This window comes from Mirounga leonina, unplaced genomic scaffold (assembly GCF_011800145.1).
Source record: "Mirounga leonina isolate KUSES-001 unplaced genomic scaffold, KU_Mleo_1.0 Mir_168, whole genome shotgun sequence".
NCBI lineage: Eukaryota > Metazoa > Chordata > Mammalia > Carnivora > Phocidae > Mirounga > Mirounga leonina.
This window is the reverse complement of record NW_023270426.1, coordinates 31,354,655-31,370,490: the sequence shown is the minus strand read 5'-3', so window position 1 is coordinate 31,370,490 and position 15,836 is coordinate 31,354,655. Positions and strand designations below refer to the sequence as shown.

General features: G+C 39.8%; 2 protein-coding genes across 7 annotated transcripts in view; one reads left to right on the top strand and one right to left on the bottom strand.

Annotated features, from left to right (window-relative positions):
* MTREX (Mtr4 exosome RNA helicase) overlaps window positions 1-7,739 on the bottom strand; it is a 114,512-nt gene extending 106,773 nt beyond the window's left edge. The window contains exon 1 of the mRNA XM_035014428.1: window positions 7,347-7,739. Within this exon, the coding sequence (XP_034870319.1) occupies window positions 7,347-7,480 (134 nt within the window). The 5' untranslated portion in view covers window positions 7,481-7,739. The remainder of the gene's footprint in view (window positions 1-7,346) is intronic.
* DHX29 (DExH-box helicase 29) overlaps window positions 7,655-15,836 on the top strand; it is a 44,318-nt gene continuing 36,136 nt past the window's right edge. For 3 of the 6 annotated variants that reach the window (XM_035014422.1, XM_035014424.1, XM_035014421.1), the window contains exon 1: window positions 7,657-8,102. In XM_035014422.1, the coding sequence (XP_034870313.1) occupies window positions 7,922-8,102 (181 nt within the window). In that variant the 5' untranslated portion in view covers window positions 7,657-7,921. Of the gene's footprint in view, window positions 8,103-14,954; window positions 14,968-15,836 lie in introns of those variants that run through there. The other 3 variants (XM_035014423.1, XM_035014425.1, XM_035014426.1) reach the window with 3 other exon arrangements.

Below are 15,836 nucleotides of genomic sequence, written 5' to 3'. Positions count from 1 at the left end.
TACCTAAGATTCCTCTAGTTCTAACATTCTACTATTCTATCCTTGAATTATTAAGCATCAATAAAACCATTACAATTAAAACTTATTAGCAGCTGGTGACAACCATAAAACAAAAAAATTTAGTTCGTATAACTTTGAGAAACTTAAAACCTAAATTTATAGTAGAACACTTTCCTTCAGAAGACCTATACTATTCATTCCTGTATGTTAGACTTTTAGGTCTCCAATTATTTATTTCTCTTATAGCTTGGTATGTATGTCACATGTGGAACTTGCACACTTGAAACACCTGAGTTAAACAGAAGGATGGAAATAAAGTGTCATAGATACCAAGCTTACTCTTTAAGAGTAAGTTTATTATTTTTCTCAAGATTTTATTTTATTTTATTTAAAGATTTTATTTATTTATTCATGAGAGACAGAGAGAGAGAGAGAGGCAGAGGGAGAAGCAGGCTCCCAAGGAGCAGGGAGCCCGATGCGGGACTCGAGCCCAGGACCCTGAGATCATGACCTGAGCCGAAGGCAGATGCTTAACCATCTGAGCCACCCAGGCGCCCAAGATTTTATTTTTTAAAAGTAATCTCTACACCCAGATTTTAAGCTTGAACTTAAAACCCTGTGATCAAGAGTCGCACACTCTAATGAGTGAGCCAGTCAAGTACCCAGAAGAGTAAGTTTTTGATTTACTGAAACTGCATGAAAATGTTATTTCTAGAAATACAGAATGCTTTGCTTATATAGGATATTAAAGTAATTGGCAAAATATGAGTAAGTCTGTAGATTAGATAACAAAACTGTATCAGTGTTAATTTTCTAATTCTGATTCTTGTTCTCGGGATTGAGACATGGACCTCACTGTGGGGGAGGAGAGAGAGGCACCATTCTGCCTGCCACACTGTTGAAAACACAAAATGGTGCCTCTCCTGTGAAGAAGAATTTGGCCAACACCTAGCAAAATGACATACATTTACCCTTTAACCTCATAATTCCACTTGTAGGAATCTATCCCGAAGAAAAAAATGCCAGAATAATTTTAAAAATCAAAAAGGAAAGGGGTGCCTGGGTGGCTCAGTCGTTAAGTGTCTGCCTTCGGCTCAGGTCATGATCCCAAGGTCCTGGGATTGAACCCTGCATCGGGGTCCCTGCTCAGGTGGGAAGCCTCCTTCTCCCACTCCCCCTGCTATGTTCCCTCTCTCGCTGTGTCTCTCTCTGTCAAATAAATAAATAAAATCTTAAAAAATAAAAAAATTTAAAAAAGACAAACATGTACAAGGCTGTTTGTAATAGTAAAAAACTGAAAATAACCCAATGTCTATTAAAAGAATACTGATGGAATAAACTACATTACATCCACATGAGGAATTACAACCATGCAGGTATAAAAAAGAAAGAGCTCTATATACTAACGTGCAACTATGTCTATTTCGTCATGTTAAGTGAAAAATGATGAAGAACAGTTTTGTTTTGTTTTTTTTTTAAAGATTTTATTTATTTATTTGACAGAGAGAGAGACAGCGAGAGCAGGAACACAAGCAGGGGGAGTGGGAGAGGGAGAAGCAGGCTTCCCGCGGAGCAGAGAGCCCGATGTGGGGCTCGATCCCAGGACCCTGGGATCATGACCTGAGCCGAAGGCAGACGCTTAACGACTGAGCCACCCAGGCGCCCTGATGAAGAATGAGTGGAGAAGACAGACACAGACATGCACGTGCACATGTGCATTTTCAGAAAGAAATAATGAAAAGAACCCAAAAACTAAAGGGGAGGAAAGAACAGGGCAGAAGACACAAAGGTAAAAGCAAGAATGTACTGTTTTATACTTCTGATTTTGGAACTGTAAAATAATAATGTTTTACATAATGTCTTAAAAATTAAATTCTTAGGGGTGCCTGGGTGGCTCAGTCGTTAAGCGTCTGCCTTCGGTTCGGGTCACGATCCCAGGGTCCTGGGATCAAGCCCCATGTTGGGCTCCCTGCTCAGCAGGGAGTCTGCTTCTCCCTCTCCCACTCCCCTGTTTGTGTTCCCTCTCTGGCTGTCTCTCTGTCTCTGTCAAATAAATAAATAAAATCTTAAAAAAAAAAAATTCAATTCTTAGCAATCCTTAAAAGCAGAAAATAAACTGAAACAAATGAACACAATAGGTATCAAATTTTTAGCATAAACATTTAGAAAAGGAACTACTAAAGAGTATTTTCACCGTCAGTGCGATGTATTTTTTTCTAAGGACAAAAAGAACCACCTACTAGAACCACTAACTATTCAATATTCTATTCTGAACGGCAATACTACTATGTATTGTTATTTTTTTAATTATAAGAACACATAAAGTCTAATTATGTAATTATCATTAGGTACGAAGATTTTCAGCAAAAAAAAGGGATACAATTATCAAAATCAAAGCCAAATTAAAACCCTGTAATATTAATTATATCATCAGTCAGTATGAACTTTATTTTTTCTAATAACAGTGATTACCCAGTTCCTTCCACTCTAAAGGCCTAAAAGCAATGAAATCCTGACACAATGAGCATGCTAAGCACCAAATAACATTTCCCACTATAAGGAACTAGAGACCCTTTGGAGAGATCAGATTCCAGGTTTGGGACTGAAAATGTATACTATGAGTCTAGAAAATCTTTTGCCAAAAAGCACAAAAGCTATCAAAGGCTGACTAAGCTTGTCAAAAGAACCAATTTAAAGAGTTCTCACTGGTAGGAGTATCAAAAATACTAACACAAAAGACTCAAGTGTCTGTCAAAAGATGAAGGTATAAACATGTATGTAAACTGAGTGAATCTCCAAAGCACTGAATATAAGAAACCAGGCAAAAAAGGAATATACACTGCAGTATTCCATTTAAATTGAACTCTAGAAAATGCAAGCTGTTCTCCAGTGCCAAAAAGATCAGGGGTTGCCTGGAAGCAGGGTTGGAGAGAGGGATGCATTACAAAAGGCATGCAGCATTTCTGGAGATCTTGGAAATGTTATCTTGATTGTGGTGGTGATTTAGGATACTTTAAATATACCCCAATAAAGCTTAAAAAAAGAAAGAAAAAAGAGTGCAAAGGAGTGGAACATACCAAATTATAAAAATCCATTCATCAAGAAACTAAATAATCATCCACCCATGTTGGTCACCATTAGAAGTTACTTAGGGCACAACTCATTTCTCTTCAAACTGATCAAGAATCAAGCATTTTCCTCCCTTTCTTCTATGAACCGTATTTCAGGGTAAACAGCTGATAGAATGTTCTTTTTTTATACATAGATTTGAGGTAATAAATGCAGAAAGGACAAAAATAGAAAAAAAAAATCACCATTTTGCTGGGGCGCCTGGGTGGCTGTCATTAAGCATCTGCCTTCGGCTCAGGTCATGATCTCAGGGTCCTGGGATGGAGTCCCTAATCGGGCTCCCTGCTCAGTGGGAAGCCTGCTTCTCCCTCTCCCACTACCCCTCCTTGTGTTCCTGCTCTGCTAACTCTCTGTCAAATAAATAAATAAAATCTTTAAAAAAAAAAATCACCATTTTGCCAACCACCACAGAAATAATGGAGCAAGGCAACAATCATGCTAAAGCCATTATGTGAAAAGCTGAAGAGGGATAAGGCTCATCTATTTTAACCCACTCATCCATCTTAAAAACTACGTATGTCTCATGATGTAATGCAGTTGAAGTACACAGCAGCACTGTGAATTATTCCTATCTAAACTGAACCTGAATCTAACTTCTATTATCAGCACTGTCTGATAAACATATACACATATAATGCAAACTTTACATGTAATTTCAAATTTCTAGCCATATTAAAAGCATTAAAATCAGTTTTAATATATTTCATTTAATCCAATATATAAAAAAATACTCTCAATTCAATATCAAGATAAAAATTAATGGGGTAGTTTGCATTTTTCACATTAAGTTTTCAAAATCTGATGTGTATTGTACATTCAGGGCACATCTCAATTCTGACTAGCTACAGGTTAAGTGTGTAACACCTACGGGGGCATAGTAGGTATTACACTAGACAGTTAAGCTTTAGATATAAGGACAATTTACAGTAAATACTTAAGAATGTAAGAGCTAGTTAAATAACAGCGTAAGAAAGCATATTCAGGTTATAGAGACTATAGAGGACAAAGGACCTGGCTCTTCATCTCAGCTATCCCTCCAAAAGACATCAATAGCATAAGGAAAAAAGAGGGAGACTGCTGTAGAATAAGACTTAAGGGATTTAACAACCAAAACAGTGTATGAGCTTTGTCTGAATCCTGATTCAAATAAACCAGGTACAATAAAATACCTTTGAGCCAACTGGAGAAATCTCATTCTGGACTCCATCCCAGGACCCTGGGATCATGACCTGAGCCGAAGGCAGATGCTTAATGACAGCCACCCAGGCGCCCCAGCAAAACGGTGATTTTTTTTTTCTATTTTTGTCCTTTCTGCATTTATTACCTCAAATCTATGTATAAAAAAAGAACATTCTATCAGCTGTTTACCCTGAAATACGGTTCATAGAAGGGAGGAAAATGCTTGATTCTTGATCAGTTTGAAGAGAAGTGAGTTTGTGCCCTAAGGAACTTCTAATGGTGACCAACATGGGTGTATGATTATGTGTTTAGTTTCTTGATGAATGGATTTTTATGATTTGATATGTTGCACTCCTTATCTTTTTTTAAGCTTTATTGGGGCATATTTAGAGTATCCTAAATCACCACCACCATCAAGATAACATTTCCAAAATCTCCAATGATATTAAGGAAATCATGTAAATTTTCTGGGGTATAATAATGGCATGATAACCATGCTAAGAAAAAAGTCACTATCAATAAGATGCAACTGAAATATTTAGGGAAAAATAACATGAGGAATAGCATTTGATTTAAAAAAAAATGGGGGGGGAGGTGCAGGAATAGATTGACCCTGACTCAATACTGAAGATGGTATGGGTACATGGAGTTCTTCATACTATTCTCTCTCCATGCTCTCCCACACCCTAGCCACATATTAACAATTTTCATAATATAAAGTTTCTTAAAAAGTACCCACTTGATCTAGAGTATAAAATACACGAGAAGTTTCTCTAAATTCCACGATTTGCCCTATGTTACCTAAATTGGAAAGAAATGATGCATATTGTGATATGAATAACAATTATCATAGTGTGATAGTTGGAATCAGGCAAACTGGATTTTTTCCTAAAACCACACATAGCTAGAAATGTTAGTAAACAAAATCCCTTAAGTCCCTAGTGTTCTATATTTTCTTATGTATTTCCCTTCTCTAATGTTCATGTACTTCCTAGTAAAATTAAAATGTAAATTAAATTTTTGTATCCTACGAACTTTCACTTGCTTACCACTAGTACAGTACAAAGTGAATTAATTTTACCCTAGTAATTCTGAAGCACAGTATTTACTAAAGTCGGAAATTACTTGTGTATTGTCTTCATCACATCGCAGTTGCCCATTCAAACTATAGGAACTATGAATTATTATTTGGGGAGAAAAAAAAGGCAAGAACCTGTGCTCCTTCCTCATTCTCCCTGAATTGTTCCCCCCCAAACTCTCCCAACTCCTTCCAACTCAATGAGAAAGACTATTTTTCTACCTTGACTCCTACTTACCTGACACTTCATGCTCCTGATTGTTCTGTTTTTCTAATCCTTGTCTTCAGTACTTGCCCAAATGGATCTCCAACTCAAGCAGTACCGATTCAAGCGACATCCAAATGTACACTTCCAGTTTTGAGGTTGGCCCAAAACCTAATTAAAATTGCCCACTGGACACCTCCATCTGGATATACTATTATAACTTCACTTTGTCTCAAGTCAAATTAATTTCATTTTCAAATCAAAAGCTCCTGTAAATTTCCTTATATTTCTTCTCCCTGATATCCAAATTCAAAATCTCTCTCTTTTGACTCCCTTTCCATTGTTCTGGCCTGTTCCATTGTTAAGGCCTGTCACTTTTCTTCACAACATTTTGCACCTTTCCTTTCCCTTCCTTCTGCCACCTCCTAACTTGAGATTCTTTTGGTTTCCTAACTAAGCTAGAACACTTCCTTAATTTGCTTTCTTACTTTTATTTTATTGTCTTTTCTCTTTCAATATACTCTGACAACCACTACCACTTAATTTTCCTAAACTACCACTCTACTTACCCAATCAGTAAGTTAGGAAAAAAGACCACAAAAACCTTATTCACCAGGGTTTAAAAATGAAATTTAAATTAACGTGCTTGATATTCAAGATCCTTCACAGTCTAAAACCAATTTTTATTCTGTTTTATCTCTTGTTGTCCCAAGCAAACATTTCCTCTATCCCAATTTGTAAAAAAAAAAAACAACTGCCCATGAGTAACAAATCATTTCCTCTTGCATGTAAGGCTCCCTGAATGACACAAATAGAAATCTCTTTACTGAACCTGTATAGCAATTAACTGTATACACAACTTATTTTATCTCAATCATCTACTAACTTTTAAAATATGTACCTGTTCTCTTTATCAGGACTAAAAATTCCTTGAGAGCAAAATCATGTGTAATTTAATTTACTCTCCTGGTATCTCCCCCAGTCAACATTAAATTTTGTTGATAAGCAATCGTCTTACTTTTTTATGTAGAATCGTCCTAATTCACGTATTAACATTTTCTTGTTCTACTATAAACAATTCCGTACACTTTAAGGTAGTTTTATTCATCAGTCTCTATATATGTTTAGGAACCGGTAAGTTTTTTAAAAATTTTCTTAGTAAACTCAACGATAACCAGCTTTTGACAATGTATTACGTGCTAAGCACCGTAGGGTGCTTTACATATATTATCTCTCTTGATCCTCACAACCCCAGTAGTACGCGCTCTCACGTTCTTTATACGGGCTAAAAAAGCGAAAGCATGGAGATTAAATTTCTCTCCTTTCTCCTGCTGCTGTTTGCCGGTACCAAGTCAATCCGAGTCACGTTTTCCAGGCTTCTTAACCCTTTACTGAACTGGTCATTAGTCTCATTTATTAAAGACTGTGCCAGGCATTGTGGGGTACAAACCTAAGAAATACCTTACCTCCCGTCCCGACCCCACGGCGCACAACCAGGGCAGTCAGCAACCTAGGCGTCAAGGAATTGCAGCGGCAGGAGCTCACGCTGCCTGCGGACACCGGGGAACACCAAAATCCCGATTCACCAAACCAAAAGTCTTCCTCCTCCTCCAACATTTTCCCCAAACCCCTTCACTTCCCGACGCCACTCGCTGTACGCTACAGCTGCTCACGCTCTACAAAAGAACGTTGTGTTTTCTCCCCTCGACGTTGAGGAGAGAGAGAGAAAAAAATACCTCCCGACATCTTCCTTACCCGCCCTTTTCCGCAGACCCCGGCGGCCCCTTCCATTTCCCCTTTTCTTTCTCGTTGTCTTTTTTAGTTCCGGGCGCGGCGGTCGAGTCGTCCTCGAACACGCTGAACAGTTCATCCCCGAAAGCGTCCGCCATCTTTCGGAGCTGGGAGACCAAATCTCCCTCCTACCCACGATGCTCTGCGAGCGCACCGACAGTGACGCCAAGGGAAGCCTCAGCCGTCGCCCTTAGGAGACAAAAGTAATCTCGTCATACAACCCCATGCCCCAGAATTCTTCCCTGACTTCCTCGCTTCAGACTTTTCCTCTCCGACCACCACTGCGTGGCCAGCTCCCTGACTCAAAGAGGGAGAGTGGCGAGACGGTCCGGCACGCCGCAGGCACCTCGAGGGCGGCGAGGAGGCGGAACCGTGGTGAGGCGGACCAATTGCAGGGCAGCGGTCGCCCAGGCCCGAGAAGCCCGGATGGAGGACGCAGGGTGGTGGCGTGAGACCCGGGGAATGTAAAGAGCACTTGGAGGCGGTGCTGCGGTGTTTCCGGGACCTGGCCGGGGACGTTCTTTTGCCACAGCTGCAACATGGGCGGCAAGAACAAGAAACACAAGGCGCCGGGAGCCGCGGCGGTCCGGGCCGCAGTGTCTGCTTCCAGAGCCAAATCCGCCGAGGCCGCAGCCCTTGGGGAGGCCCAAAACAAGAAGTCCGTGGCCAGGCCGCCCCCCGCCGCTGCTGCCGGCACCCGGGAGCCCCGAGTCAAGCAAGGTACGAAAGGTCCTGGTGCCCCGGGCTTTCCACCCTGAGCAGCTGCTGCTGTTCTAAGGGAGAAGCCAGCGCAACCTGGGCGGGCCTTAGGTCTCAAAATTTGTTACCTCCCACACGTGGAGCTGCTAGTTCCCTATCTGATGGCCTTGTTCTAGGTCAGTGTAAGCTTTTGGGGCTTCCCAAGTTATGACAGCAGCCCTGTTGCAGCCTGGCGTCTCCCACCTAACGCCAACCCCCCTTCTCCTTCGAGAACAGAATAAAAATTGCATTTGCTGCCATCTCCGCAGGGATCCGTCTTGAACCATCACCTAAACTAGCTAGGCTGATGCAGAGGTAGGATGTGGAGTTCCTAACCTGGAGCCAGACCCATTTTGTTATTTGTTCTTATTTTCAGCCGGGGTGTAGTGTTTTCATGTGTTATGGAAAAATCTGTAGTAAGAATTTCAGTACGAACACACCGAATATGGGTATAATCTATTGTGGAATTATCTCCCGAGTTTTACCATAACCATGCTGTTTTGGCGTACTGTGCAATTTGGTTTGATAACAAGGGATTGCTGATTGCGGCTACAGATGAGCAGGCCCCTATTACGACTGATTCCAAAAGATGAACAGGTGTACTCTGTTTTGTTCTGCTTAGCTTGTTTGCTTGTAGTTTTTGTTGAAATATTCGTCCAACACATATTTATTGTGCATACAGATACCTCTGTGTCTTTCATGATGTTACGGGTGGGGTGAGCAATCACCTTTCATGGACCTTGCTAATGTAATGGCTGATAGAGGCATTAAATAATCATACCAACATTGCTTCATACTTATTAAATGCCACAAAGAAAAGCTAAGGAAGAAAATTTAGCAAGGTAACCTAATTTTTACCTGGGAGGAGGAGGGGTCATACACGGTCTCTTAGAAAAAGTGACAGTTAAACTGAGATCAGGAGGACTAATATGTGTTAACCTTGTAAAGAATGGGGGAGTAGGGCGCCTGGGTGGCTCAGTCGGTTGGGCGACTGCCTTCGGCTCAGGTCATGGTCCCAAAGTCCTGGGATCGAGTCCCGCATCGGGCTCCCTGCTCTGTGGGGAGCCTGCTTCTCCCTCTCCCACTCCCCCTGCTTGTGTTCCCTCTCTCGCTGTGTCTCTCTCTGTCAAATAAATAAAATCTTAAAAAAAAAAAAAAAAAAGAATGGGGGAGTAGTATTCTTGGCAGAGTTAAGGAACTCCATGTACAAAGATCTTCAGTGAGGAAGGAGCTTGGGTCTTTGAGGTACTCCTGGAATGTAAGCATTGCTGAAGAGAGGATGAGACTGAAGAAGTTGGCCCTTCACAAACTTTCACATAGAAGGTGGATAAATAATTCTTTGCCCTGCAATTTATTATAACTTTTTTTTTGTTGCAAAAAGGTGATTTTATTAAAGCACGGGGACAGGACCCATGGGCAGAAAGAGCTGCTGCCTGCAATTTATAATATTTTTAACTACAAAGTTATAATGCCTATAAATACAGATACATAGAATTTCTCTTCGACTGTTACTCTGTAGCACTTTACTCTCAATCAGCCTCTTTTGCATTCTTTTCCTGCTATTCCTCTGATTCAGCTCTCTAATAATTTGTTCTAATCTTTGTCTTCCCATTCCTCCTGCTCCAAAATGTGACCCTCACCAAAAGTGTTAATCTGTGACAGTATAGTTCTCTCTCTATAGCCTTTTTAGGAGAGTACTCCATTACTAATTCTGTCTTGTCCTTTGTACATGACTCCTCAATCTGTCCAGTCCTGGTCTCTATTCTAATCCCAAATTAGCCATTTCTATATTTACTTGGACCTTTTGGCCCTCTTTTGCAAGCCTCTCAAATTTAACTCAACTAATACTAAACTACTCTTTTCTTCCCACACTAGCTTTTTTGATTTCCTTGGTTTTTTTTTTTTCCACATTCCTCTTTATCCAATGTCAGTAGTTACTTTTAATGCCTTCCTTTCTTCCTCATGTGTAATCTCTTGCCCAGCTTCATTCAGTCTTGACTCATTTATCTTCTGTGTACACCATTTTCACTTTTCTTCTGTGCTGTTCACACCTGTCTAGGCACTCATGAATTCCTGGAGTACCAACAAAGCCTTCTGATGGGTCTCCCCAACTCTGTTATTTTTCCTCCTCTAGTTTGTCCTGCATTCAAACATCAGATTCATCTTGGAGAAACTCTGCTTTGTTCATAGCACTTCTCAGTTTCTTCCACAGCATCTTCACTGACTTTGTGATAAAGTCCATACCATTCACCTAGCACCTGAGACCCTTTTTCCAGCCTTTTTACTAATTCCTATATTCACCTATAGCAAATCTGGGGTATTTTCATGGTTCCAAATGCAGCTATTGACTTTCTCCTCCTGTATTCTTGCCATTTTCTCTTAATGGAATGCCACCTATCCCAAACACTGTCTTCCGAAATCCTGTAACACCCATCCCAGATGTCAACTACTTTTTGAATTCTTCTGTATCCACAGCTCATTTATCATTGTTACTTGAATCATTCTTTTTGATGTCTAGTTCTTGCCTGTTGTATGTGAGGAAATATCCTACAAAATTTTAGGAGGTAGGAACTGTTTCATGGATATGTATTCATATACCTCAGTGTCTGTTTCAGTGCTGTGCATATAGTCATTAAAAAATATTCTTGAATAAGAGACAAGTAGAAATTCAGAGGAATTAAGGCTAAGAAATCAGAGAGAAAATGAATGGGTTGTCTATTAAATTTGTAGAAAATATTTTATAACTAAATATGTATACCAGTGTATATAAAATAATTCTGCTACACATATTGCAACATGGTTTTTCCTTTTTTTTCTGTTTGGGTATTTTTTATATCATATGTTAGGCCTACTTTGGGGGGAAAAAAACATTATCTCTGAACTTGTTGTAGTTGCTAATGTAAGGGTAACTGTTCTAGTCCACTTCATCTCTTTTCAAAAGTTCGAGGCATTGTACATAGCATTACTTCTCAAAATTCCCCTCTCATCTAGAGGTAGAGAATCACTACTGCCATGGAATGGCTCTTGGCACAATTCTCAGTATTCTTCCACTCCTGTTTTTTCATTTCATTTGTTCATCAGATATTTTTGAATTGTTGCTGTGTGCCAGGCAAGATTTTAGGCACTGGGAATACCACATGAACTGGTTGGGAGAGAGAACTGATGACTGTAAGGCTTGTATGTGTGAAAATCCTTAAAGCTAGCTGAGAGTTGAAATCCTAAGAGGCAAAGAACACTGGGGGAGTAATGTCATGAGTGAACTCATAAAAACCGTGATAAATATTTTTCAGGGTCATCCAAATAAAACAGAAAAAGTGCGACAAAGGGCAGAAAACAGTGACTTGGTAAAGAATAAATTGGGTGGTAGAGTCTGTTTTTGCTTAAAACGTGGAAGGCTTGAGGTCCCCAGGTGGCTCAGTCAGTTAAGTGCCTGCCTTCGGCTCAGGTCATGAGGGTTTTGGGATCGAGCCCCACATCAGGCTCCCTGCTCAGCGGGGAGTCTGCTTCTCCTGCCCCTCATCCCTCTCATGCTCTGTCTCTCTGTCAAAAAAAGAACTGGGAATGCTTCCCTGAGGAAAACTTCTATGCTGAGATGGTTTGAAGCATCCAGCTCTTAGAAAATCTGGAGACAGAATGAGGCTAAGGGGACAAGGGCAAAGGCCCTAAGATGGGAGTAAGCTTGGCATGTTACAAGAAAACAAGAAGAAAGTGTCTGGATAGAATGAGAGGGGGCTAGTGTTGGTATTAAATGGAGGAGAGATTTTAGCTAGTTTACATTTTTAAAGGATCAGATTAGTCAGGTGGTTCTGGCAGTGTGGACTTCCTCACAGACCCTGACTACTCAGGTTGTATCTGTTCATCCTCATCTGTTCTCTAGATACTCTGTACTCCCTTTCAGAGCTTATTTGGATAATTAGTTGCTTAATTACCCCATGAAGACCAGGACTGGGTCTTATTTATCACTGTTTGGATCCCTTGGCTGGTTCGGATCCCCTTGCGGTTGTATACTATTGGTCAGAAAGAAACCAGAGTGTCTCAGTGCACCTGTCACCAGCACTAGCAACTCAAAGTGAATGTATTAGTGTTAGTGGGTCATTATAAACTCTGTGATGTAAAATGGAATACATTTTAAAAGGAATATGTTGTGAAAGAAAGAGTATTGGGCAATAAGGAATTGATTTTTGGCTGATGCTTTTTTTTTTTATTAGTTGAATCATCTTGAGGAAATCACTTTTTCTGTGCTTCAACTTTTTAAAGATCTTATTTATTTGACAGAGAGAGACACAGCGAGAGAGGGAACACAAGCAGGGGGAGTGGGAGAGGGAGAAGCAGGCTTCCCGCTGAGCAGGGAGCCCGATGTGGGGCTCGATCCCAGGACCCTGGGATCATGACCTGAGCTGAAGGCAGACACTTAACGACTGAGCCACACCCAGGCGCCCCTGTACTTCAACTTTAATATTTTTGACAATAATATATTGTGTTCTGTGAAATATAATTTATAAATTTGAAATCCATAATACTTTTGCCTTAGAGGTACACTAACATCCTTACTTCCAGTCAGATTTCCAGTAACTCTGTGTGAAAAGGAAAACCACAGTTTATGGAAAAAGGTCTTTAAGCAGCAAGGAAAGTAGCTCATAAATCCTGTGCACCTTACTTGGCAAAAGAATGGGAACCATCTTTATACCTTGGCCTGTTGACTTAGAATTGCATTTGAAAATAGGGTTAGTAATTTATACGGTTGAATATCTGTTTTCTTCTGGTGCCTTAAATTTTTCTTAAGTAACACATTTGAATCTGGTGGAAGGGAGCTGTTAGACTGACATTCTGAAAAGTTGGCAGCTGACAGGAAAGGAGACCAAAGAATCACCCAGTAGAAAATTAGAGCAGTATCAAGGAATTGAGTAAGTTCAGTCTTTTTAGTAGCCTCTGCACGCCTCCAGGGACAATAATAGATATTCGTAATAGGTAATGCCTCATAAAAAGCTTCAAATTTTGCTGACTGAACATGTTTTAAGAAGAATTTGAAACAGAAAGGGCCTTACTGGTTTACTTGATTCAATCGGTGATACCTCTGAGGCAAGATCTCATTGTTGCTTCATTTCCTCAGCATATTGATTAAAATAAAAACATACCACTTTTAGGGACACTTTGACACCCATGAATGTGCACCAGTATTGGTGTACATTCCTCTCCTGATTTTCTGGGGACTCAGCTCTTCTTTTATTTGCCTTCTGGAAGTTCACAGTATAAACTGAATTCAGAGAAGTGGTATCATTGGATATCTCAGGTGGAATAGTTGGAGGAGACATATGAGAGCTTATTGCTATCTTCAGAGCTTACTGCTTACTTCAGTCTTTACAAACAAAAAAAAAAATAAAGGAATTTACAGTTTTACCTCTCTCAGTAACACATCAACCTTAAACTGCTTCTCAGTATAGTCTTGATAATAAACTGCTCATCCATCTGTACCTTTTCCCAAAGGGTTATAATTGGGTCCCCTCAATGATTTGCGGAACTTGTAAACTCTAATTAGTATGCTAAATTTGTGAACAAGTTTACTGCAACTGATGAAACCTCACAGAAATGGTTAAGGACTACTGATAGGTCCTCTCATTTATGACTATTGACATGAGTTGATGAGGAAGGTTACTAAGATTAAAGTCTAAGACTAAAAGATAAGGAAATTAACCATACTGTGCCAGAATTGTCACTATCTTTTCATGTACTCTAGGTAGCCTTGGGTACTTTCTATATAACTCTAGCATAGAAATAAATCAGGGAAGCACTAATGTCTCTAGTCCAGACTGCCCAAATGTAAATAGTTATGCTCAAAAACTTTTGTTTTAAGATGCCTGATTATATTAACTAGCATCTTAAAATGAATACCCTCCTGTAAGTCAACAAAGATCAAAGTTCTTGACCTTCAAAATCATAATAAGCAACTTTTAAATTTAATGTTTAGGTTTCTCTCTTAAAGTAAAAAAAAAAGAAAAACACGCCTTATTTTGAGATATATAAGAGTAGACTAGGTTTTTTTTTTTTTTAAGATTTTATTTATTTATTTGACAGAGAGTGACACAGCGAAAGAAGGAACACAAGCAGGGGGAGTGGGAGAGGGAGAAGCAGGCTTCCCATGAGCAGGGAGCCCAATGTGGGGCTCGATCCCAGGACCCTGGGATCATGACCTGAGCCGAAGGCAGACGCTTAACGACTGAGCCACCCAGGCGCCCCGACTAAGTAGGTATTATAAGATTTTAGGATGGCTGGGGCTCCGTGAGATCAGAACTAGTTCCATAATCTAAAATGTTGTCTTTTTTTTTTTTTTAATTTTATTTATTTATTTGACAGACAGACACAGCGAGAGAGGAACACAAGCAGGGGGAGTGGGAGAGGGAGAAGCAGGCTTCCCGCCAAGCAGGAGCCCGATGTAGGGCTCGATCCCAGGATCCTGAGATCATGACCTGAGCTGAAGGCAGATGCCTAACGACTGAGCCACCCAGGCGCCCCTAAAATGTTGTCATTTTTGTGGTTATTTTCTCACAAGTATATAGTGGTATTTTTCGGTGACTACATGATAATACAGAAAATTGAATGCAAAATCCAGACATTAAGAGATTTGCAAAAATGGAAAACAATTTTTTTTATTTTGGAAAATGCAGTTATTTTTCATAAAAAGTGTTTATATTAACTGGTCTTAGGTTTGTTGTTTTTAATGAATTAATATTTAAAAATTTTCCTTTTTTATTTACAATATGGTATATATCAGTGTTATAATTCACATGAACAGAAAGTATTTAGGATTGTCACTGATTTTTAAGAGAGTAAGGAGATCATGAGACCAAAGGTTTGAAAGTACCTTTTAATACTATTTATTCCTTCTTGGTTGGTCATTGTTAGAGAACTGATGATATGCATAGCATTTCTGTTGGCCGGAACAGAGTTGGCATCTGTAGTGGGTTGAGTAGTGTCGCACTTTCCCCTTCCCTTCCCGCCCCCAAGTTCATTTGCACCTGGAACCTCAGAATGTGATCTTATTTGGAAATAAGGTCTTTACAGATATAATTAGTCAAGGATCTTGAGATGAAATCATCCAATGAGTAGTGTCCAGAGAAAGGAGAAGGATAATTGGACACAGACACACAGGGAATAAGGCCATGTGAAGCACCATGTGTAAAAAAGAGGCAGACAAGGCAAGCAACTCCGGGGATCGCCAGAAGCCAGAAGAGGCAAAAAAGGATTCTTATTTAGAGCTTGCAGGGAGCATGGGCCTGTTGACAACTTGATTTTGGACTTCTGGCCTCCAGAATTGTGAGAGAATATTTCTGTTATATTCAGCCAACCAAGTTTGTGGTAATTTGTCCTAGGAAACTAATACAGCAACCTTCGACTCTATGAATAGAAGATGATAGGAACTGCCACCTCATTTTTACCTTAAGGGAGTGTTTCTCTTTAAAATTAACCATCGTCTCTACCAGGAATCTAATACTCTCTGAGAGGTCTTACTTCAGCCAAGTACCAGGCAGAAAAGCATCTGATTATGAAAATACGAAGATGAAGATAAATTTAATTTAAAAAATGTACAGGCCTTTGCTCTTTGTAAGTAACTGGTTAACCTAGAGAACTCTAATTGGTAAAATGTTTTTGAAAATTTAGAGGCCATATTGCTAGATTGTAGATTCCTTGGTGAAGTGGGGAAAAAAAGAGCTGAAATCA